General features: G+C 39.4%; 1 protein-coding gene across 1 annotated transcript in view; it reads right to left on the minus strand.

Moving 5' to 3' along the window:
* Nucleotides 1-418: 418 nt before the first annotated feature.
* The window catches only part of SEC63 (SEC63 homolog, protein translocation regulator), a 111,128-nt gene continuing 88,364 nt past the window's right edge, over nt 419-23,182 (minus strand). Inside the window, exons 15-21 of the mRNA XM_030556062.1 lie at nt 20,894-20,953; nt 20,255-20,413; nt 16,136-16,294; nt 15,016-15,117; nt 6,419-6,517; nt 4,350-4,454; nt 419-1,535 (exon numbers count right to left, since the gene is read on the minus strand). Coding sequence (XP_030411922.1) covers nt 1,392-1,535; nt 4,350-4,454; nt 6,419-6,517; nt 15,016-15,117; nt 16,136-16,294; nt 20,255-20,413; nt 20,894-20,953 — 828 coding nt within the window. The 3' untranslated portion in view covers nt 419-1,391. The remainder of the gene's footprint in view (nt 1,536-4,349; nt 4,455-6,418; nt 6,518-15,015; nt 15,118-16,135; nt 16,295-20,254; nt 20,414-20,893; nt 20,954-23,182) is intronic.

Raw genomic sequence — 23,182 nt, forward strand, 5'->3', positions numbered from 1 at the left:
TTAATAAACAAGATTACAAATTAGCGAGCAGCTATTTGGCCTTTGGGTGGCTTCCATAGGGTGGAAATTTCCCTGTAAGACAACCTTATGTTTGTCACAATATGTATTATGGTACTGCAGTCTTGTAGTTCTTCAGCACTTAGTAATGGAAATACCCGTTTTTACATGATTGACATTTGTAATCATATTTATACAGAGTACCTTTACTAGTTATATTGGGGTGGGAAAACTATAAGCACTTTGCTTGAGCTGTGCCGAAATACCCACTACATTAGCAGCCACATAGGGAGCCCCACCCCTTACGTAAATATTTGCTTGGAAAATAAAGTGTGTGTTCCATGTTACTGACCCCATTCAACCCTGTGGCAGGGATAAAAAAAAAGAAAGGGATGCACACTATTACAAATGCAAAGAGTCATCAAATTTTGTCCAGTTTATTGTTAGGAATTCAAAACTGATACAAAACATGCCTCCTCTGCACACTAGTTTTTCCTTAAAAGTTTTCTGACAGTGTCAGGTAGATAAGAATTAAGAATGTATTTCAACTTTCAGAGTGAACCTTTTACAAAAGGTATTACATATAAGCTACCAACTTTGTGTAACGTATGGTTCCACACTCATTTTTAGACATAGTTTATCAAAAGAATCAGATCCTGCACTGATCTGCTGAAGTACAGGCTTAAAAATGTTTTAAGCCATTAATAACATCTTATGACCGTGTTGAGAAGTGTTCATAATCTGCATGATAATTCTGGGCAATGAAGAAAAGGCAGTAGAGTCCTAAAAGGCAGCCCCCAGGACTACATGGAATGTTCCCAGAGGTATGATGCCAACTTGTGATGACCAAGATAAGAAAAACAGAAGATTTAAAGCTATGATTTGAGCTGTATCACTGCAAAATATAAAATAAGTATCACAGAATTTACAAAGATTGAAACTTGAGCAGATGTAGTTTCAATCAACGGAGACTTGAAATGTAAATCATACCTAAACATTTTGCAAGATAAATTCCTAATGCAGAAAAATTGATTTAAAGATTGCTCCTAGCTAATAGTACCTTTTATTTTATTGGACCCTAAATTGATCAGACAATACATAGCCCACGCTTTTGGACATTTATAATAAAAAAGATTTTATTTTTAATTGAAATAAATGCACCATCCTGCATTTAATGGCTGTAGCAAGCCATAAGCATCTTCCACGTTGTACCAATCATAACATTTGTTTGACCTTCACTGAGCAGTTACATAATGCACTCACATTTGGTAAAGAGAAACTAAACTCAGGCTTCTCAATGCTTTTGCACTGTGTTTCTTGTTTATTGTACAGTTCCACAGTTAGACCAAAAGTTTGCAGTGTATGCAAATGTTGTAGTTAATTAATAGTACTGTTTAATCATCATCCTCTTCCTCCTCCTCTTCTTCCTCAAAGCTATCTTCAAAGCCCTCGCTGTCTTCCTGATCTTCATCACCCTCTATTGCTGTATCCCATTGTGGATGATTTTCTGGCACTGGTTTAGCTTCATGAACTTCCAGCTGCACAGAGTGGTTGGACAGAGACAGAGAAAGAAGAAAAAAGGTGATTGAATGAGACACAGCAAATACCAATCAGAAAAGTATGAAAAATGATCACCTGCTTCTTATATCACATAAAATTATAAATAAGTTGGTTTTGGGGAGTGCGGTGTGTTAGAATTTCTCATTCATTTTGTTTGTCTACATTCTGAAAAAGAATATTCTTTACTATCTGAATTCTGGGGGAAATCTCCAACGACAAAAGCACACCTGTATATTTAAATACATATATAAACTTATCTGAGACTGGGTGACTAATAAAATGAACAGGTTTCAGAGTGATAGCTGTGTTACTCTATCAGCAAAAAGAACGAGGAGTATTTGTGGCACCTTAGAAACTAACAAATTTATTTGGGCATAAGCTTTTGTGGGCTAAAACTCACTTCATCAGATACATGCAGTGGAAAATAAATATATATTCACACAGAGAACATGAAAAAATTGGGTGTTGCCATACCAACTCTAACGAGACTAATCAATTAAGGTGGGCTGTTAGTAGCAGGAGAAAAAAAACTTTTGTAGTGATAATCAGGATGGACCATTATAAACAGTTGACAAGAAGGTGTGAGTAACAGTAGGGGAACGATGATCTTCCAGAAAACATCATCCTGGCCACTATGGATGTAGAAATCCTCTACATCAAGAGTTCTTAAACTGGGGGTCGTGAGGTTATTACCTGGGGGGTTCCGAGCTGTCAGCCTCCATCCCAAACCCTACTTTGCCTCCAGTATTTATAATGGGGTTAAATATATAAAAAAGTGTTTTTAATTTATTGGGGGGGGAGGTCGCACTCAGAGGCTTGTGATGTGAAATGGGTCACCAGTACAAAAGTACACTGCTCTACATCAACATTCCACACAAAGATGGACTACAAGCCATCAGGAACAATATCCCTGAAAACGTCACGGCAAACCTGGCAGCTGAACTTTGTGAATTTGTCCTCACCCACAACTATTTCACATTTGGGGACAATGTATACCTTCAAGTCAGCGGCACTGCTGTGGGTACCTGTATGGCCACACAGTATGCCAACAATTTTATGGCTGACTTAGAACAACGATTCCTCAGCTCTCGTCCCCTTACGCCCCTACTCTACTTGCGCTACATTGATGACATCATCATCTGGACCCATGGAAAAGAAGCCCTTGGGGAACTCCACTAGGATTTCAACAATTTCCATCCCACCATCAACCTTAGCCTGGATCAATCCACACAAGAAATCCACTTCCTGGACATTACAGTGCTCATAAGTGATGGTGACATAAACACTACCCTATACTGGAAAGTTACTGACTACTATACTTATCTACATGCCTCCAGCTTTCATCCAGACAACATCACACGATTGATTGTCTACAGCCAAGCTCTAATATACAACTGCATTTGCTCCAATCCCTCAGAGAGAGACAAACACCTACAAAATCTCTATCAAGCATTCTTAAAACAACAATACTCACCAGCTGAAGTGAAGAAACAGATTGACACAGCCAGAAGAATACCCAGAAGTCACCAAGTACAGGACAGGCCCAACAAAGAAAGTAACAGAACGCCACTAGCTGTCACCTTCAGCCCCCAGCTAAAACCTCTCCAGTGCATCATCAAGGATCTACAACCTATCCTGAAGGATGATCCCTCACTCTCACAGATCTCAGGAGACAGGCCAGTCCTCGCTTACAGATAGCCCCCCAACCTGAAGAAAATGCTCACCAGCAACCACACAACAAAAACCACTAACCCAGGAACCTATTCTTGCAACAAAGCCTGTTGCCAACTCAGTCCATGTATCTATTCGAGGGACACCATCATAGGTATCACATCAGCCACACTATCAGAGGCTCGTTCACCTGCACATCTACATGATATATGCCATCATGTGCTAACAATGCTCCTCTGCCATGTACATTGGCCAAACCAGACAGTCTCTACACAAAAGAATAAATGGACACAAATCAGACGTCAAGAATTATAACATTAAAAAAATCAGTCGGAGAACACTTCAATCTCCCTGGTCACTCGATTACAGACCTAAAAGTTGCAATTCTCCAACAAAAAAAACTTCAAAAACAGACTCCAACGAGAAATTGCAGAAATTGGAATTAATTTGCAAACTGGGCACCATTAAATTAGACTTGAATAAAAACTGGGAGTGGATGGGTCATTACACAAAGTAAAAACCATTTCCCCAGGCTAATTTTCCCCCTACTGTTACTCACACCTTCTTGTCAACTGTTGGAAATGGGCCATCCTGATTATCACTACAAAAGTTTTTTTTCCTTCTGCTGATAACAGCCCATCTTAATTGATTAGTCTCATTAGAGTTGGTATGGCAACACCCATTTTTTCATGTTGTGTGTGTGTGTGTCTGTCTTCCTACTGTAGTTTCCACTGCATGCATCTGATGAAGTGGATTTTAGCCCACAAAAGTTTATGCCCAAATAAATTTGTTAGTCTCTAAGGTGCCACAAGGACTCCTCGTTCTTTTTCATAAAATGAAATTGCTGTTTGTGACCACATGCCTAGTATTTCCTGAAAAAACTGGTTGTGATTCATAATGTTGTTTTAAATGTCAAAGAGAGTCTATATTAGCATTCCTATATCAGGCAAGTAATTTACACTAAAGGATTGTTCAGATTTGAAATCTTAACCCTTAGAACTGTTGACTCTAAACCTGAAAGACCGTGTTTTCATGCGGCCTCACTTCTGCCTAGCTATGTGCACATTAACATCGGTACTAGGTGATTTACAGCAAGAAATCTACTAGTGTTAAAATATCACCTTCAATGGTTTAACCTGGTCCAAACCCATAAACGAATCCGATCTTAGATAAACCATGTACTGGTAGTTTCCAGGTTTGCCTGGTGCAGGAAACTTCAGTTCTACCTAGAAAACATAATTAATTTCAAATTTTTTTTATTCTGAGCAGACCTTCAAAGGATGTGTGTGAACAACTTATAATTGGCTTCTGTACTTTAACATGTAGTACATATCACAAAATAATAGTGATTTTCAGTTAAGTTACTTAAGGGTGCTACTTTGTCCACAAGCCACAGCATAGTAAAATACAGGCAAGAGATGCATGCTATTAGCCACAAATGGGTACCAAGAGAGGGGATATCTAAGCATAATAGCTGAAGCAAAGGATTAATTTTATCATTATATCACATTTTTACTATTTGTTGTCCTGGAAAAATGACCCTAAATTTTTTTTTAAAAAGTTTTAGAAAAAAAGTTATTTTGTACTTCTGAAGATAAAAAAAGATAGTAAAATTAGAGATTAATAGTTAGTCTGTGGAAAGTATTTCATGTACCTTATCACTTGCTATATCATATTACAGTTTAATTAGCAATATAGTTAAGTAAAAATGCAGAACTTATTTCTTGTATGCAGAGTGAAAGGATTAAACATTCAATAGGATGTTAAAAGGGAGGAATTAATACAATTCGAAGTGATGAAAGAAATTTTACAATTCTACTTTTAAACAACTAAAAAGCAACTATCAATAATTGTAACGACAAGTAGATATTTCTGTGGCAGTGGGAATTTGCTCAGATGTCCCAGAAAAACAAAAAAGGTGAAGTGCTAAGAGTGAACACAGGGGGAGCTGAACTGCATATAATTGCTTAACTTGGATGATTTTTGCACTTACTACTTAGCTTTGCAGGGCTGACTTTATGACCTGTGGGACCCAATTGGAATACTAGGCGGCGATCCGGGGCTTCGGCATCACTTTGGTGGCGGGGGGTCTGCTCCGGGTCTTCCGTGGCACTGAGGACCCTCCGCCGCCAAAATGCCACTTAAGACCCCCAGAGAGGACCCCTCCACTGCCGAAATGCCGCTGAAGACCCCTGGAGTGGGACCCCTTAGGCATAAGTCCTGATTCTGGGGAATCGGGGAAATCGGCGTAAAGCTGGCCCTGTAGCTTTGCCTTTGGTAGTATGGGCAAACAAACTTGAAAAATCTCATCTAAGTTTTATTTCCAATAATAAATAAAATCTAGTTGAAAGAACAAAGTTCTGTGAAATCTGTAGGATGAACTGATGTAAGCAATAAAAAAAGCAAAAGACATCATTTTCAGAAATACTTTATAATGACTTAAATCATTGCTAGTTTAACCCATGTAGTATAACAAAGTAATAGAACATTCACATATCCTTTTCTGACCTTAGAAATCAGGTCAGCCCTAACACAGTAAACATCCCCACATGCTGTGTGAGATCAAAAACCACCCAGATGAAATTAAGTAATTTGTCTCACACTGATTCTTTTCATGTAACAGTTATTTTATAACACTATAGCATTTCAAGAAGAATATTCCAACTTTTAATTTTTCTACAGAAGTATAACATCAATAATATAACACTGTGGAATATCAACATTCAACACCAACTGCTGAAATTACTAATTCACTAAATATCTGTTTTACAGAGAAGTCATCAATGTTAGCTGTCCCACGGTTAACAGTTTTATTCAAAAGCTATCTATGCACATGAATCCTGCTGGCCATCAACTTTTCATGCCAGAATCAATCACAGGTCCTACTAGTCAAACTCTACTTTTTCAACCTCAGTTTTGGAAAGAGAAGAAGCCAGAACGAAACTGCTCAAAAGTTATTCCTCTCCACGAAGTTTTACAGTAATGTAAGATCCTAGCCTACTTTTATCAGTCAGATGAAGACAAACTGTATCTAGTCTCTCTCTACATAAGAAAAAAAGATTATGGAAACACAGCATTATAGTTCAGAATATGCTATGCAATTATACTAATATTTCATGTAAATCACTTCAAAGTATTTTATAAATATTTAAAATTAAGTGTTTAATATTCAAATCTATAAATACGTTACCTCTTCTCTATCTTTTAGTGTACACACATGATATGGCATAGATACTAATGTCTGATCCTTCCGATCTGCAATATACAGCCACCACCATTCTTGTTTTTCCTGTTAAAAAAATAATATGAAAGATAAGTAAGTAGAGGTAACATTTTGTAAGGCCTGGTATACCATAATAATTTATTACAGTGCAGACATAAATATAAGAATAAACTACCCTTGTAAGAGTTAAAAACTTACAGTACATAATGCACATTGGAGAGGAAGAGGTTACTGATGCCTGGTCTACACTTAAAAATTACATTGACCTAGTTACATCGCTCAGAGCTATTAAAAATTTCACACCCTGAGTGCCACAGTTAGGTTGACTTAACCTCTAGGGTAGATAAGAATTCTTCTGGCAACCTAGCCACCGGCACTTGGAGAGGTGGATTAACTACACTGATGGAAAAACCCCTTCCATTGATGCAGAAAGAGTCTACTCTTTGGTGTTACAGAGGCACAGCTGCAGCACCATAGCTATGCCATGTAGTGTAAACACAGAGCATACACAGCCCACTCAAGAGGCACTATACTAGAGAAAACAGAGGGGAAGGCATATAGTATTTTCTGGTTATAAAACAAAATGGTTGGGAGAAACCAGAATGCCAGTTTCTGTAAGCAATTTTTTTCCTCATTCATCTCAGGTTGGTGGTCTGGTAAACAGTCGCAATACAATATGCAACAAATTGAAATCTCTCTCTAGAGGAAGACAGACATATTGTTGCCTTATGCTTAATACATACTTTATATGAAAGTTGTTTCAGTGCTAATGAATGGTTGCTGGAGTGTTTCTACAGCTTTGAAGGAACTTTGCTGGTGGTCCACGCTGAAGGGCAGAGCTTAGGCTTGGAACCTCTAGCAACACTGGACTACCTCCATAGGTGGGAGACATTTTTTATTATTGAAGTGTAGAATGTGAAATGATGTCTGGACTTCACTGAAATACTTTCAACCTCAACTACTATTTTACCTACGTTTTTTGCTTGCAGATATTTCAGAAGCCTACAGGATTGCACAGTAATCAAGTAAATTGAAATTTAAGTTACAAAATTATAGTCGATTACAAGTTATCTTTTACTTTTTAAAGTGAGTAATTTAAGACTAGTAAATCACAGAAATCCCACTAAAATACACACGGGACAAAGAGCAGAATCTATTTTTTAATACCACCAACAGAAATCCTGGATTCCTGGATTCCTATCACATTACTGAACACTAAGTATATCAATCAGTGGGAAAGCGTCTGCATCTCCACTCGGTAGTAGCACGGCTTTGTGTGTTTTGTGGGTCAGTCACTGAAGACAGGACATGCAGGAACTTATCCATAAACTGATTTTTAAAGGTTTAGATTGTTGCTATAAGTTTAAAAAAAATACTAAATTTTTATTACGTTTCCTATGTGCATGTTGTCACATGTGGATACTGAGGACAGATTGATTCTTTATTTTAATAATTAAAATTCAAGATCAGATTACTATTTTCAAATAATTTTCAATAGGGAAGAAGGATCCTATGCAGAAGAAATGTGCACTTAAGTACATGAGAGTCAGTGGCAGCTATGCAGCAATGGATAACTAAAGTACGAGCCAAGTATGCACTATGAATTATGAGAAACACAGTAGAGACGAGTGAAAATTTTCATCCAGAATTATTCATTGACCAATGCAGATTTGGGTCAACCAAAATATTTTGAGAATGTATGTCAATTTTGATTAGCTGAAAAGTCAGGAAATGAAATGAAATGTTTTGATTTTTCAGGCTAGATTGACAAGGGACTTCAGCACCATTCACAAAACACAGGAGAAGGGAGAGGTCCCCCCTTATGAACAATAGCCCAATGGTTAGAGAGCTCTTCTGGGATGCAGAACTCCCAGGTTCAAATACTCACTCTATTTGATGCGGAACAAGGACTTGAATTTGGGTATCCCACCTCCCAGGAGAGTACTCTAACCACTGAGTTATGGGGTATTCTAGGGGTGGCTCACTCTCAGTAACTCCTGTTGAAGCTGTTCTATCTTGTAGGAAATACTTTATATACAATAGTCCAGAAAGAGCAAGAATGACTCTATAGGCTTAGGGCACTCATATGTGAGCGGCGAGAGTTGGATTCCAATCCCTACTCCAATGAATATTTTAGGTATTGCATTGTAATACTGTGTTCAAATATTTATGGAGGTGGCCAATTACCATCCTGACCTTTTACATGTTGTACCTCTTTCCCTTACATTCTAACATACAGCTGAGCAATAGATATAGTTGTTAGGCCATGGATTGTGCCACAAAGTTGGTGTTAAAAACAATTTTAGACAATGGTAACAGGTAAAAAACCAGGAGACATTCATTGCTATAACTTTCACAGGGGTCGACAGATACAACTCCTTGTAATTAAACATGCAATCCTAATTTGGTATTGTCACACAGGGATAATCTTGCAGGAGAGGTGTCATCTTCCTATTCTTTCCAAACTGATTATTGGTTAGACTCGACAGTGTATGTCTACTTGAACCTGGCAGGTTACTATGCAGTGGGCAAAATGCCTTTTAACAGATGGGTACAAGTGCAGGCATGCCAGGGAACCAGTATGTTCATGGAGCTGGAATACTGGGGCATAATTCTACCTAAAAATGTCAAAGCCACAATCTGTGCAGTTTTTGGATCTATGATTGAGGGAACAGAAGAGATTTATTTATTTAGGAATATGTATAAAGTGAAGATACAGCCCTGGCAAACAAAATTAATTAGCTGCCCAAGAAGTTTGTAAAAGCAGAGTTAAGTTTGCTCAGTGCTGACTCATGAGCTTTTAGAATGTTGCGTTCAGTCACGCTCAAACCTCTGAAAACCAGGAAATACAGAGTTAAAATATATGCCACCCACACAAAGTAACCTTAACTCTTTCCCTTGAGCTGGCAATAACAACTGGGAATTGTTCAGTAAAGGTAGTGCCATAAGTAGCACATGAAGGACTACGAGGTGTCATTGTTTGCACAAAACTTCAGATTTGATTTGCAGCATTTATCTGCACACACTCCAGCTACATTCACTGTGTTAGATGTAGCTGCACTGAATAGTGGATGGATTAGTTGGAGTTGGAAGACTTGTAACTGTGATATGAGGAGAGGTGTATGTGTACCTCAAGGGATCATGTATGCCAATGTTCTGTTGTGTAGATGAGCCAGTAGCAGTGCACCGGGGGCTTCTCATCATGGGGATTTCAGCAGTCCAATGGCACACATGACTGCAATCTGTGAATAGTGAGTGGGGTAAGTGAAAGCAATGTCTCGGACGGAATACTCCTGGCAATGGTGAAGGGGTGGTAACATTTAGCAACTTTGGAGTGATTTGTGCAGGCTCAGGGTTTGAGTTTAGACAGCTCCTGTTCACTAAGCCTTGCTCTAACACAAGTTTTGTTTTGTGCTCAGTACCCAGTGCAATCTATATCCGCAGTATTTGTAGCAATTGTAAGAGTAGGGTACTAGTATGTGCTATTGATGTGTCGGGGCATCACCTGAAGAGGGCAGAGTTAATGTTGTGTTATGGAGATAGTGTGTATTGTTACTCTTCATTTGCTGGTTTTCAGAGATTTGAGCGTAGGTAACTTGATGTTCTGAAACAGCACTAGACATCACTGCACAACCTTAAGTCTGAATTAAACTTTTTGGGCAGTTAATTTCCTATTTTTGTTAAAAATAACTTCTCAGTACCCCTATGTTTTAAAGCTCATTTCTCCTCATTCCACTACCGCTGACTCCTTGGAAATGATTATATAGGACACAAAAGACATCGTCTGCATGTTAGTGACTTCAATGCCCATGAATCATCTCATCTCTCTGCCAACCCAGAGCCCAGTCCTCCCTCCCCAGCAATGGAGGAATGGGCATCAACAGGGGCCCCAAAGGTTGAGGAACTGGGCAGAAGATAAAGAAACAGTGCAGCCACTGACATGGAATCAGTGGGGGTGTATTTTAAAGAGGGGACAGTAATGGTTCGGATGCATGGCTGTGGGATGCAGAACTGAAGCCCCCCTACATTCTATACTGTACAACTCTGACCATGTTCCTTTCCTCCCCACACCATCCTGCAGTGCTCTGACCTCCATTTCCCGCCTAGAAGCATAAGCATTGAGGGGGAAAGGTGACCCTGAAGTTCCTTCTCCACTGATGGGGGCAGCAAGAGGATCAAGGGGAGTTCTGAGTTCCTTTCACTGATCAGAAAGCAGTACAGGGAAGGGGAGCCACTGGTGAAACGGGAATTGTTGGGTGATGCAAGACAAGTGGGGTATATCTGTAGGGGAGTATGGTGGGAATGGAAGAGGGTGCAGATAGCTCCATTTCTTTCCCCTCCATGTATGTCACAGGAGGAGAAGGTGCTATAAAGAAAAGTATAATGAACTGTATTAGACAAACGGATATTAAACAACATTAGAGAAGGATATATATATTTAATTGTGTTATAAGAAAGTGTAAAATGGAATTATTAAGAACATAAGAACGGTCGTACCGGGTCAGACCAAAGGTCCATCTAGCCCAGTATCTGTCTACCAATAGTGGCCAATGCCAGGTGCCCCAGAGGAAGTGAAGCTAACAGGCAAAGATCAAGTGATCTCTCTCCTGCCGTCCATCTCCATCCTCTGATGAACAGAGGCTAGGGACACCATTCTTTACCCTTCTTGGCTAATAGCCATTTATGGACTTAGCCACAATTAATTTATCCAGTTCCCTTTTAAATATTGTTATAGTCCCAGTCTTCACAACCTCCTCAGGTAAGGAGTTCCACAAGTCGACTGTGCGCTGTGTGAAGAACTTCCTTTTATTTGTTTTAAACCTGCTACCTATTAATTTCATTTGGTGACCCCTAATTCTTGTATTATGGGAATAATTAAATAACTTTTCCTTATCCACTTTCTCTACATCACTCATGATTTTATATACCTCTATCATATCCCCCCCTTAGTCTCCTCCTTTCCAAGCTGAAGAGGCCTAGCCTCTTTAATCTTTCCTCGTATGGGACCCCTCCAAACCCCTAATCATTTTAGTTGCTCTTTTTTGAACCTTTTCTAGTACTAGAATATCTTTTTTGAGGTGAGGAGACCACATCTGTACACAGTATTCAAGATGTGGGAGTACCATGGATTTATATAAGGGCAATAAGATATTCTCTGTCATATTCTCTATCCCCTTTTTAATGATTCCTAACATCCTGTTTGCTTTTTTGACTGCCTCTGCACACTGCATGGACATCTTCAGAGAACTATCCATGATGACACCAAGATCTTTTTCCTGACTCGTTGTAGCTAAATTAGCCCCCATCATATTGTACGCATAGTTGGGGTTATTTTTTCCAATGTGCATTACTTTACATTTATCCACATTAAATTTCATTTGTCTTTTTGTTGCCCAATCACTTAGTATTGTGAAATCTTTTTGAAGTTCTTCAAAATCTACTTTGGTCTTAACTATCTTGAGTAGTCTAGTATCATCTGCAAACCTTGCCACCTCACTATTTACCACTTTCTCCAGACCATTTATGAATAAGTTGAATAGGATTGGTCCTAGGACTGACCCCTGGGGAACACCACTAGTTACCCCTCTCCATTCTGAGAATTTACCATTAATTCCTACTCTTTGTTCCCTGTCTTTTAGCCAGTTCTCAATCCATGAAAGGACCTTCCCTTTTATCCCATGACAGCTTAATTTACGTAAGAGCCTTTGGTGAGGGACCTTGTCAAAGGCTTTCTGGAAATCTAAGTACACTATGTCCACTGGATCCCTCTTGTCCAAATGTTTGTTGACCCCTTCAAAGAACTCTAATAGATTAGTAATATACGATTTCCCATTACAGAAACCATGTTGACTGTTGCTCAATAGTTTATGTTTTTCTATGTGCCTGACAATTTTATTCTTAACTATTGTTTCGACTAATTTGCCTGGTACCGACGTTAGACTTACCAGTCTGTAATTGCCGGGATCACCTCTAGAGCCCTTTTTAAATACTAGCGTCTCATTAGCTAACTTCCAGTTATTGGGCATTGAAGCCGATTTAAAGGACAGGTTACAAACCTTAGTTAATAGTTCCGCAACTTCACATTTGAGTTCTTTCAGAAGTCTTGGGTGAACGCTATCTGGTCCCGGTGACTTGTTAATGTTGAGTTTATCAATTAATTCCAAAACCTCCTCTAGTGACACTTCAATCTGTGACAGTTCCTCAGATTTGTTACCTACCTATTCTGCTGTCTGTATGTGACTTCTTGACAGTTTTCAAAGGTTGGAAAAAAATGAAAAAGTTGTTTGTGTCTTATCTACAGCAGATATGATATGTGTGGATAACAGGATGAAGCGAACCATACAATGTGTAATTTACTAGCAAGACAGAGTAGGGAGGATAAACACTGACTGGGCAGAACTAACCAGCAACTCCAAGGCCATAAAAAGCAAATAAACAACAAGATAACTGTTGTATGAAATAATGAATACATGGAAACAATGTTTAAAAAAATAGATATGAGGTATCAATTGGAGTTTTAGCAGAATAAGTAAAAAGGTATTAAAATTTAAATGAAATGTTTATAACTGAGGTAGTTTTGATAATTTGAACCTGTGCAATGTTACGAGACAATGTATAAATGGTATACATTTAATAAATAGGGGTGGAGCACCACAGGACTTACAACAAACTGGACCAGCATGGATCTAATGATGACAGAAAGCCTACCTATGCCCCGGGACTGGATAATTGATCTTTATGCTATCCACATCTAACTGCTTTATGCTTAATTAATTGTCCTAAATTTTTCTTATTAAAAAGCTTTAAAATCAGCTAAGCTTGGTAACTGGCATGGAGAGTGCTTTTAACCCAACAATACTCAATTTCCCATCTTATGGTTCTGCTGTGTCAACACTTTTGAGCTCCTTAAGACCAAATGGTCCCTTTGATGATGATCCCTTGTTTGTTAAGGAATCATAGAAAGTTATGTTTTTGGAAACCCCGTTCTTTGTTCAAATTCTACTCACTGAAACTGGGTTTTCAAAAACAGTGTTGGGATGATCCCTTACACTAATAAGGTTTTGCCTAGCGGTGTGCTGGGCCCTCAGTAGCTGTGCCAGAGCACAGCCCTAAGTGACAAAGGGGCAGACACTGCACCATGTCAACCCTACTTCCGTTGCCTGCACTGCTCCACCCCCTCAACCTCCCGTATTCCCTAGTTCTGCACTAAAAAAGTTGAGAATCTGAAAATGTTATGAGCACATCCGGGGGGCTGTGTACAGTTAACTCCTTGACCAGATGATTCAGTGACTTGCTTCCTCTAATCACATTCAGTCCCACTGAGTCATGATTACACTACCTTAACTTCTTACTAGTATCTTTCATTTTCCCTCTACTTAATTAATGTGAATTGCTTTCACAATACTTCTAAATCAGATTCCCTGTGGATTTTAGAGCACTTTAAAATATTGGCTCTTAACCCAGAAACTTTAGTCTTTGGGCAAAACTTCCAGAAGGAGCCTCTTCAGAATGAAGGCAGAGAACTAATGCGCACAACACAGATTCTCTCAGAACTGCCAATGGTAAGGCCTAAGCTCACAGTGGATGTGTGTTGCTTAGGTAGATGCTCAGCATCTCATCTTGAGCTACCCAGTTAGAGTGAACAAAGGCTGACTGCAAACCCTCCAGCTTGCAACAAGCTCTAGCCTTGCTACACATGCATGTTTCACTCTTTGGCTTGTCAGTATGGCTCCAGCTGACCTGTCTAAAGTTAACCTGCAATAGCTTCCGAATCATTGCTTCCCAAAAGAGGCAGTGGGGGCCACACACTAACTGAGGTCAATTCTGAGCAGGTGAGATCAGTTTGGGGAGGATTACAGCCAGTCAATCAGCCTCACCTGAACAAAACCCCTTTAGAATCGCCAGGAGATTGTTGTAAACATCTAACTTTAAAGTGGCTTTATCTTAGAGACCCTGTTGCTCAGACAAACCCAAATTGGACCACTAATGCTACCCTATACTCCCATAATGCACAGTAAATTTCTACATAATCTGAAGCAGCATAGGGGTTTTAGACTATTTAGGATAGCCACTTACTGTTTGAAAGATGACTATCAACCTTAACGACAGCAGAACTGCTGCTCTGCTATACCACTCCATAAAGAGAATGGTGAATGAGAAAAGGGGTATAAGTCACCATCCAAGCAGAGCTTTCTGCAACAGACTTTGACAGATATGATTTTGTGATCAATTTATATGCAACAGTTCAGTTGGAGGAGAACAAAAGTTAATTGTGGAAGTTTTATATCATTTCTGCTCAACAAGGACTTGACAGTTCACACACTGAAGTTTGAGAATCCAGTGAAAAATTCAGTTTTAAAAAAAAAGTTATACTGGAAGTAGCTTTTTTTTAATATAAAGACAAATCTCAAGCAAATCAGCAATTTTGCTCTGTATAAATTAGCAATTTTAAAATTAGAATTTTAACTTTAAAGCAGTATATAAATTCTAAACTATTAAGTTATATACTTTGGTTGTATTACTTCCCATTTGTCACAGCTCTAATCAAGTTCACTATTGCTGACCTCAGGAAAGTAAAGACTGTAAACAGGATGTGTTATCTTTGATTTGGTTTCCAGAAGGGCCCGCTCCTTTCGCTGTATACTTTGCTGTAATTCTTGCCACTCCTGTTGAAGACAACAAGGATTTAAAGAGTTACTTTAGTTATCTCTTCTCCTATTAAAAATGAAATCCCAGCACATCAAGAACAGCACACAGACAGTATGGTAAATGCCAGTGCTAAACTTCATATTGTACAAAAAACAAGCAAGTGTAGACAGGGTTCAAATTCTAAAGCCTGATACTTAAAAAATCAAATGGCAGCAAAATACATGAGACCAGCCATATGGACACTTCTGAAAATGTGCTCGCTCCTTGTAAAAATCTGCAAGGCCACTACATTATTCTCCTTCAAATCACTCTTCAGAACTTACTTTTCCTGTGTTGCCTACAAAATACTAATCAATGGCTAAGCAGTTGGTTGGCCACGACCATTGTTCAAGACACTTAGTTATCTCACTACTACCTTGTGCTGACGCTGTTTGTTGCATCCAACCGTTCTCTCTTATCTTATACTTAGACTGTAAGATCTCTGGAGAAGGGGCTACTATTTTGTTGTGAGAGACCCTAGCACAACCACCTCTTGGAGCCAATACAACCCAAATTCACAATAATTGTAACTTACCAAACGTCATATACAAACTTATATACATACACATACTTCTCCCACTGCTATATGTGTGTAGAATGCATTGTACAATGCATAATAGTTACTGTGCATCAAGGATTTAAAATTTAAGGGGAGGTTTTATACTAAAATCTCACAGCATCAGAGTTGATTAACTGTCAAATTAAGTTGAAAAACATTAGTATATTCTTCTGCTAATGTTTAAGTTTTCATTTCTCTTGTCCTGTAATTTTAAAATTTCTCTCTTTCCTTTCTGTAAGGGAACACAGCACTAAGGGACATGCATCATGGCAACCCTCACACTGGAAGGTGAAGGCTTGATAGGATTTTCTCCTGAGAGAGCCAATGCAACTAGATCCTTGTGTTGTTCAGCCTGAGGTGGTTGCTAAAGAGATACAAATGTGTTTTCCCCACAACTCCAGAGGCAAAATCACCCTTCACCACAAAATGAGACTTACAGCTTCGTCATCTTTGTTTTGTTTCTCATCTTGTTCTCTGTCGGAGTCTCTTTCACTTCCATCATCTCTCTCACTTTGAGAGTCCCTGTTAGTGTCTTCTTCATCAGACTCACTTCCTTTATCAGAAAGTTCTTCCTCTTCCTCCCTTATTACAACTTCCTAAACAAAAACAAAATGATCTGTTATTCCCATGGGCAGCATTCCAGTGCTCCAGGTCCGAAGGCCATGGGCTCTTAAGTCTCACTTGAGGACTAGTACCTAATATGTGACACTGCAGTGCCATGTGGGTACTGCATTGTTTCAGATAGGGTTCTTTGAACAAAATGTAAAACAGATTTCAAGACAATTTCTGGCTGATATATAGGGGGAATTAACATCCTAAAATACTAAAAGAGTTGTGATGTCAGAGACAGCAATACTGAAAGACTTAATAGCAGGGATATTTGTCCACTATTTAGAAACTACCAATTTTTAGTTCACTATTGTGAGTCCCCAATTATATACACTTTTCATTACTAATATGTGAAGTGCTCTAAAAATCCAGTTCTGTATTCACATGTTATTGGGCAGTTAACCCCTTTAAGGGGAGTTAGGGCCCAGTCTACCCATGATGGGCGTAAGGAGAACGAGCCCATCTCAGCCCACCTGTAAATAATTTATTGCTTAAATGGCTGGTTGGCATCTAATTGGCTAACAAGCACATGGACCTGATAAAAGGTTACCAGCACTCAAGTGTTCCTAAGGGAGAAGAGCTCCCATGGAACAGAGCAAGAGAATTCCCATGAAAAGGAATTTAGGGAGGAACTTCCCACATAGCTGTAGGGGGCCCAGCCTGCAAGGAGCTTCGCACTGCCTGGAGAAGAGCTGTAGTCAGGAAGGCCCTGCAGAGGCCTGGCTACATTAAAGGAAACACTACTGAAAGTGCCTTGCAGATTAAGTGCCTGAGAGTGGGATGAATAGACTCAGGCAGGACTGAAACTCAGATGAAATACACCATCCAGGTAAGAAGCCCAGGTAAAGGACTTACTTGAATTTATTACATTTTCCATTAATAAGTGATTCCCTCTAAAAGGGACATTGTTTGATACATAAAAGCCTTGCTAATTTTATTGATAACCTAATCAGGCGCATCCACAGCAAAGCACATGGCCACAACGGGGCAAGCAGGGACAGCACACACCTTTTACACAGCAATATATCATTTGAAAGAGAACCATCTCTTCTCCTCCCCTGTATCTTCTTCAACATTAATGTCACGGTCTAATTGAATTTCTCTAAGAATTGGTGTCTCAGTCATGTTTGTCATTCCCATAGTATTTGGGCTAATCTTTTTTAACTGTTGAACAAAAATACCTTTCATCCATACGCTCCCAATTCACTAACAAAGCTCAGGAAGAAGCAAATCAAACCAGAGCAGAGGGAGAGTTACTCCTTACACACCTCTCTAATGTGTTCATAAAAACACTGTTGTGGGGGCTTCAATTTGGGAAACACATACAGGTCTCATGCAGTCAGTACCAAAACACCATTGGAGTTTCTAAAAGTCAGATAATTTTTTAACACAAAAATTATTGCACCCAACATGAGGTAACTATTGTGAACCTCACCGTGGCAATTATAGATGAACTAGTCATTGAACTGGAAGTTGGTAGTTGCCTTGGGATCAGTGATTGTTTACCTGTATTGAATGTAACCAGATCATGGAGAACAGTCCCAACCAGTAAAATACACACAACATAGTGCTTCAAAAAGGAATAATTTTCCAAAGAAGAAGAAAAGTAAGAGTAGAATTGATTGGGAGGAAAAAGGTGAATGAAAACTGGGAGTTCTTTAGGAAGACTTTGGTTAGATGGCCAAAAAGCAACCATTCTACAATCAAGAAAGACTTTGCGTAAAGTCCATCCTGGTACTATGAGAAAGCGAAGGCAGCAATTTCATATATAAAACAAATGCAAAAAAGGGATGTTGATAGCAACTGGTATAAATTAAAAGTTATGGAATTGTAGACACTGATAAAGGAAACTAATGACATCAAGAAAAAAAATCCAAATCATGAAGGGCTAAGGACAGTAAAAACAAAATTCCTTAAGTATATTAGGAACAAAAGAAAACCTAACAATGGCCCATTACTCGGGAGACATGGTAAAATAGTTAATGATGCAGAAAGGTGGAAGAATTCAATAAATACTTCTGCTCTGTATTTGGAAAGAAGTGAGATGATGCACATTCCAGTCCCATAGTAACTAAACAGGATGTTATTTAACATTTGCCAAGAATAAATATTTTTAAAAATCAGCAGACCTGGACAACTTGCACCCAATTGTCTTAAAGCAGTTGGCTGTATAGATCTCTGGCTTGTTGATGTTAATTTTTAATACATTTTGGAATGCCAGGGAAATTTCAGAAGACTTGAAGAGTGCTAGCGTGACAATAATCAGAAGATGGGAAGCAGGATGACCCAGGTAATTATAGGCCAGTTAGTCTGACATCAATCCAGGGAAAGTAATGGAAAAGCTGAAATGGGATTCTATTAAAGAATTAAAGGATGGAAATATAATTAATGCTGGTCAACAAGGCTTTATGGAAAACAGGTCTTGTCAAACAAACCTGATTTCATTCCTTAAGATTAAACGTTTTGTTGATAAAGATAACTGCATAGATGTAATATAGTTAGACTTTGGAAGGGGTTTGACTTAGTACTGTATGACATTCTGATTAAAAATGAGCCCTATACACTACCAATAAAGCACATTAAATTGACTAAATCTTGTTAACTAACAGACCTCAAACAGTAATTGTTAATGTGGAATCATCATAGAATGGGGATGTATCTAGTAGAGTTCAACAGGGATCAGTATTAGACCCAATGCTATTCATTACTTTTATCAATGATCTAATATAAACTCTATAGCTGATAAAATTCAGAGATGACACACAGAGTGATGGAGTGGTAAATGTCGACAGGACAGTCAGAGCAAACCGGATCTCTTGCTAAGTTGGGCCAAATCAAACCAAAACGTTTTTTAATATAGCCAAATGGAAGGTTGTACACCTAGGAATAAAGAATGCAGCCCAACCTACAAAATGGGGGACTGTATCCTGGAAAACACTACCTCTGAAAAAGATCTAGGAGTCATAATGGACAAGTGACTCAACATGCGCTCTCAATGCGGTGATGTTGCAAAAAAGGCTAATGTGATCCTTGGATATATAAACAAGGGAATAGGAATAGATAAATTATTTTATTTCTTTTATTGATGAGAACAATATTGAAATACTGCATTCACTTCTGGTGTCACATTTTTTAAAAGTATGTTGAAAACTTGGAGAGGGTGCAAAAAGAGCCCCAAAAATCATTTGAGAGTTGAAGAAACTACCTTATGCTGAGTAATTTAAGGAGCTCAATCTGTTTAGTTTATCAAAAGATAATTAAGAGGTGACTTGATTACAGTGTATAAGTACATTCCTAGGGGAAAATATCAGGTACGAAAGGGCCCTTTAACCTAGCAGAGAAAGGCCTAACAAGAATCAGTGGATAGAAGATGAAGCCAGACAAATTCAAATTTTTTAACAATAAGGGTGATTAATTACTGAAACAAACTACCACGGGAAGTGGTGGATTCTTCATCTCCTGAAGCCTTCTAATCAAGACCAGATGTCTTTTTAGAAGAGGGGCAAACTTTTTGGCCTGAGAACCACATCCGGGTATGGAAATTGTACAGCAGGCCATGAATGTTCACGGTTCCACCCAATGAGAGCTGAGGGAGAGGCGCTTGGGGCACAGGCGGGGTACGGAGCTCTCTGGCTGCCCCTACACGTAGGAGCTGGAGTAGAGACCTGCTGCTGCGTCTGGGAGCCGTGCAGAGCCTCAGCACATGCGGAGCAGGACAAGCCCCAGACATCGCTCCCCGTCGGGAGCTGGGGGGCCAGATTAAAAGGTCTGAAGGGCTGGATGTGGCTCCCAGGCGGTAGTTTGCCCACCCGTGCTTTAGACAAACACAAATTCATGGCACTCAATATAGGGATAACTGGGTCAAATTTAATGGCCTGAGATATATAGGAGGTCATACTAGGTGATTTAACAGTCCCCTCTGGCTTTAACATCTTTCAATGAAATACCCCATTAGCTTGCTTTTGCTTCTGCTGCTTTGGCTGCTGCAATGGAGGAGGAGCAGGTTTCTTTTTCAAAGGTTTCTTTTTCTTTGATTTTGAAGCCTTCTTGGTTCCTTTATTCTTTTGCTGCCATCCTTTGTTCTTAACTTTGTTGGCATCTCCTTGCTGTAAGAAAACATGGTGGTTAAATAGTAAGCAGATTAAACTATTCTAAATTTTTTAACTTGAGGCAGCAAAGAATCCTGTGGCACCTTATAGACTAACAGACGTTTTGGAGCATGAGCTTTCGTGGGTGAATACCCACTTCCTCAGATCTGAGGAAGTGGGTATTCACCCACGAAAGCTCATGCTCCAAAACGTCTGTTAGTCTATAAGGTGCCACAGGATTCTTTGCTGCTTTTACAGATCCAGACTAACACGGCTACCCTCTGATACTTAACTTGAGGCAGTCATCTTCATATGCTTCAAATGTTTTAAGATATGATCCTACTTTAGAAGCTAAGTTCTACTGGATATTTATTTGTATAGGACTTTGTGAAAAAATCTATCACAAGTACATGAATGAGTCACTCAAAATCTGAATGAAGGTTCATTTCTTCAACTAGGAAGCAGAGGCACTGTAATACAGTCTAATTCTCAACTTACCCCATCTTCTGTAGGTTGCTCTTCTGCTGCACAGGTGGACTGTTCCTTTTCAAACACTTCCTGATTAGGGAGGAAATGAAGTTTTAATCTTTGTCTGTGCCAGCCTGCACTGATGCTTAGAGAATTAAACTGTCACTTAGATATTAAAGTAAATTTAACTAGACTAAATCTGAGGGGTTCTGTTCATTATTGAAAATTCTGTTTTCAGGGATAACCATAAGATACTAATTGACCAGTATGAAACAGATTAAGCAAAATTTCAACCCTTTGTATAGGATTTTACCAATACTAGCATAGTTCATCTATTAAAAAAATTCTCAGAATAATTACAGGGTTGTCTTGTGCTGAAAGATTTACAGTAAAAGCTATGTTATCCGGCCCTTTACCAACTAGCAAGCTCTATAAACTGGCACATCTGATCTTCATTGAATGTGCTTTTTATAGTCTGGTCAGCGTGGCTCCGCATGGCTCCCCGGAAGTGGCAACATGTCTCTGTTATTCCCAGGCAGAGGCATGGTTAGGTGCACTATCCCCACCCTGTCCCACGTGCAGGCTCCACAGCTCCCCTTTGCCAATGAACACTCAAATTTTGGACACTAATATCTGTTCACTTTTTCAACCATAGTAAGTTTAAACATACCACTAAACCTGATTAAAGAGGTTGGAGTTTTTTCGTGTGTGTGTGGTTTTGGGTTTTTTTGTTTTTTTTGGGGGGGGGGGAGGGGCGCGCCCACTGCAGCCATGGTAAAAGTGACTGAATTTTAGTGCATATTGTCACGGTTATGGCGCACAGCAAATTCATCTAAGTTGCTGTATTAGTCCATATTTTATGTGCCTAAACATACAACTATCCAAAACACTCTATTTACCAATGAGATTTAGATCTCCTCAATTTTATTTCATACATACTTAATACAATTACACAAAGTTATGTTAAACATTGTTAAGGTTGTAGAGTCAAGCACTCAGAAGTTAGGAAATGCCAGAATTGAGATTGCCTGTACAACCTAAATTCAGCCCCCTTGAGAGTGTGGATTATGACACCATCTTCAATTTCATGATCACATACCACTGGGTTTTACAGGAACCCTGCCTCGCCTCATTCAGAGCACAAAATGGACCATGCCCCACTGATGAACATCTATTCAATATTGTGTATTATCCTCTTTGTTTAATGTGTGGCCCTAGGCTTTATTTACTACACACAATTCAAACCCTGCTCTAAAGACAGAATTATTAGTTTCCTCAAGGGATTTTATATGGAGCTCATCTAGGTTTTTTAAACCTAGAAACAATGTTAAGGACATTTTTTTAAAAACTGAAAATTTTTCAAACATCACACAATCCAGATGTTTAGACTTTGAAATGTAGCATCAACCACTGCCACCCATTCAGCAACTACAGTTTATCTTCTTTAAGGTATTCTATAAGGTGATAATATTATAGCTATACAAATTATAGATTTCCTGTTATTTATATGTTCCTACATGTATAATTTGGCATCCTCTTTGCCTCCTTCACTGCATATGTACAAAAGACCAAAAGATGAGAGAGGTTTCTTTAAGAATTCTTACAGCTATGTCTACACTAGCGACCTTACAATGGCACAGCTGTACTGATGCAGCTGTGTCGCTGTAAGATTGTTCGTATAGCTACTCTATGCCAATTGGAGAGAGCTCTCCCATCGACATAATGAAAGTACCTCCAATGAGCGGTGGTAGCTACGTCAGAGGGAGAAGCTCTTCCACCGACATAGCACTGTGCACACTACCACTTATGCTGGGGAAACTTATGTTGCTATGGGGAGTGTTTTTTCACACCCCTGAGTGACGTAAGTTTTCCTGACAAAAGTGGTAGCACAGACATGGCCTACGGCTATTTCTACGCTACAGTCTTCAGTTGTCTTACGTTAGGTTGACTAACAGCCACTGCATCAAATTACCCTGGTGGCTGATGTCCATACTATCCTCCGTCAGTGGTGTGTGGCCTCACCAGGAGTGTGGCCTAACCAGGAGCACTTCCATCAACTGAAGAGGGGCAATGTGGGAGACTGAGAGCCAGGACTCTCAGCTTCGTGCAGCTCCCAGCCGGGAGCAAGGAGGCAGCCCCTCGGGGCATCTCACCTCCGCGCTCCCAGCCAGGTGTTGAGGGACAGTAGCACAGGGCTTCTCACCAGCCACTGGGGGCTTCTTGCCTTCTTGCTCCCAGAGAAGAGGTGCGGTGGCAGGGGAAACTGCCCGGAGTTTCTTGCCTATGGCAGGAAGATCCACACTGGAAGTCTGGTCAGCT

Source organism: Gopherus evgoodei, chromosome 3, assembly GCF_007399415.2.
Source record: "Gopherus evgoodei ecotype Sinaloan lineage chromosome 3, rGopEvg1_v1.p, whole genome shotgun sequence".
NCBI classification, from domain to species: Eukaryota; Metazoa; Chordata; order Testudines; family Testudinidae; genus Gopherus; species Gopherus evgoodei.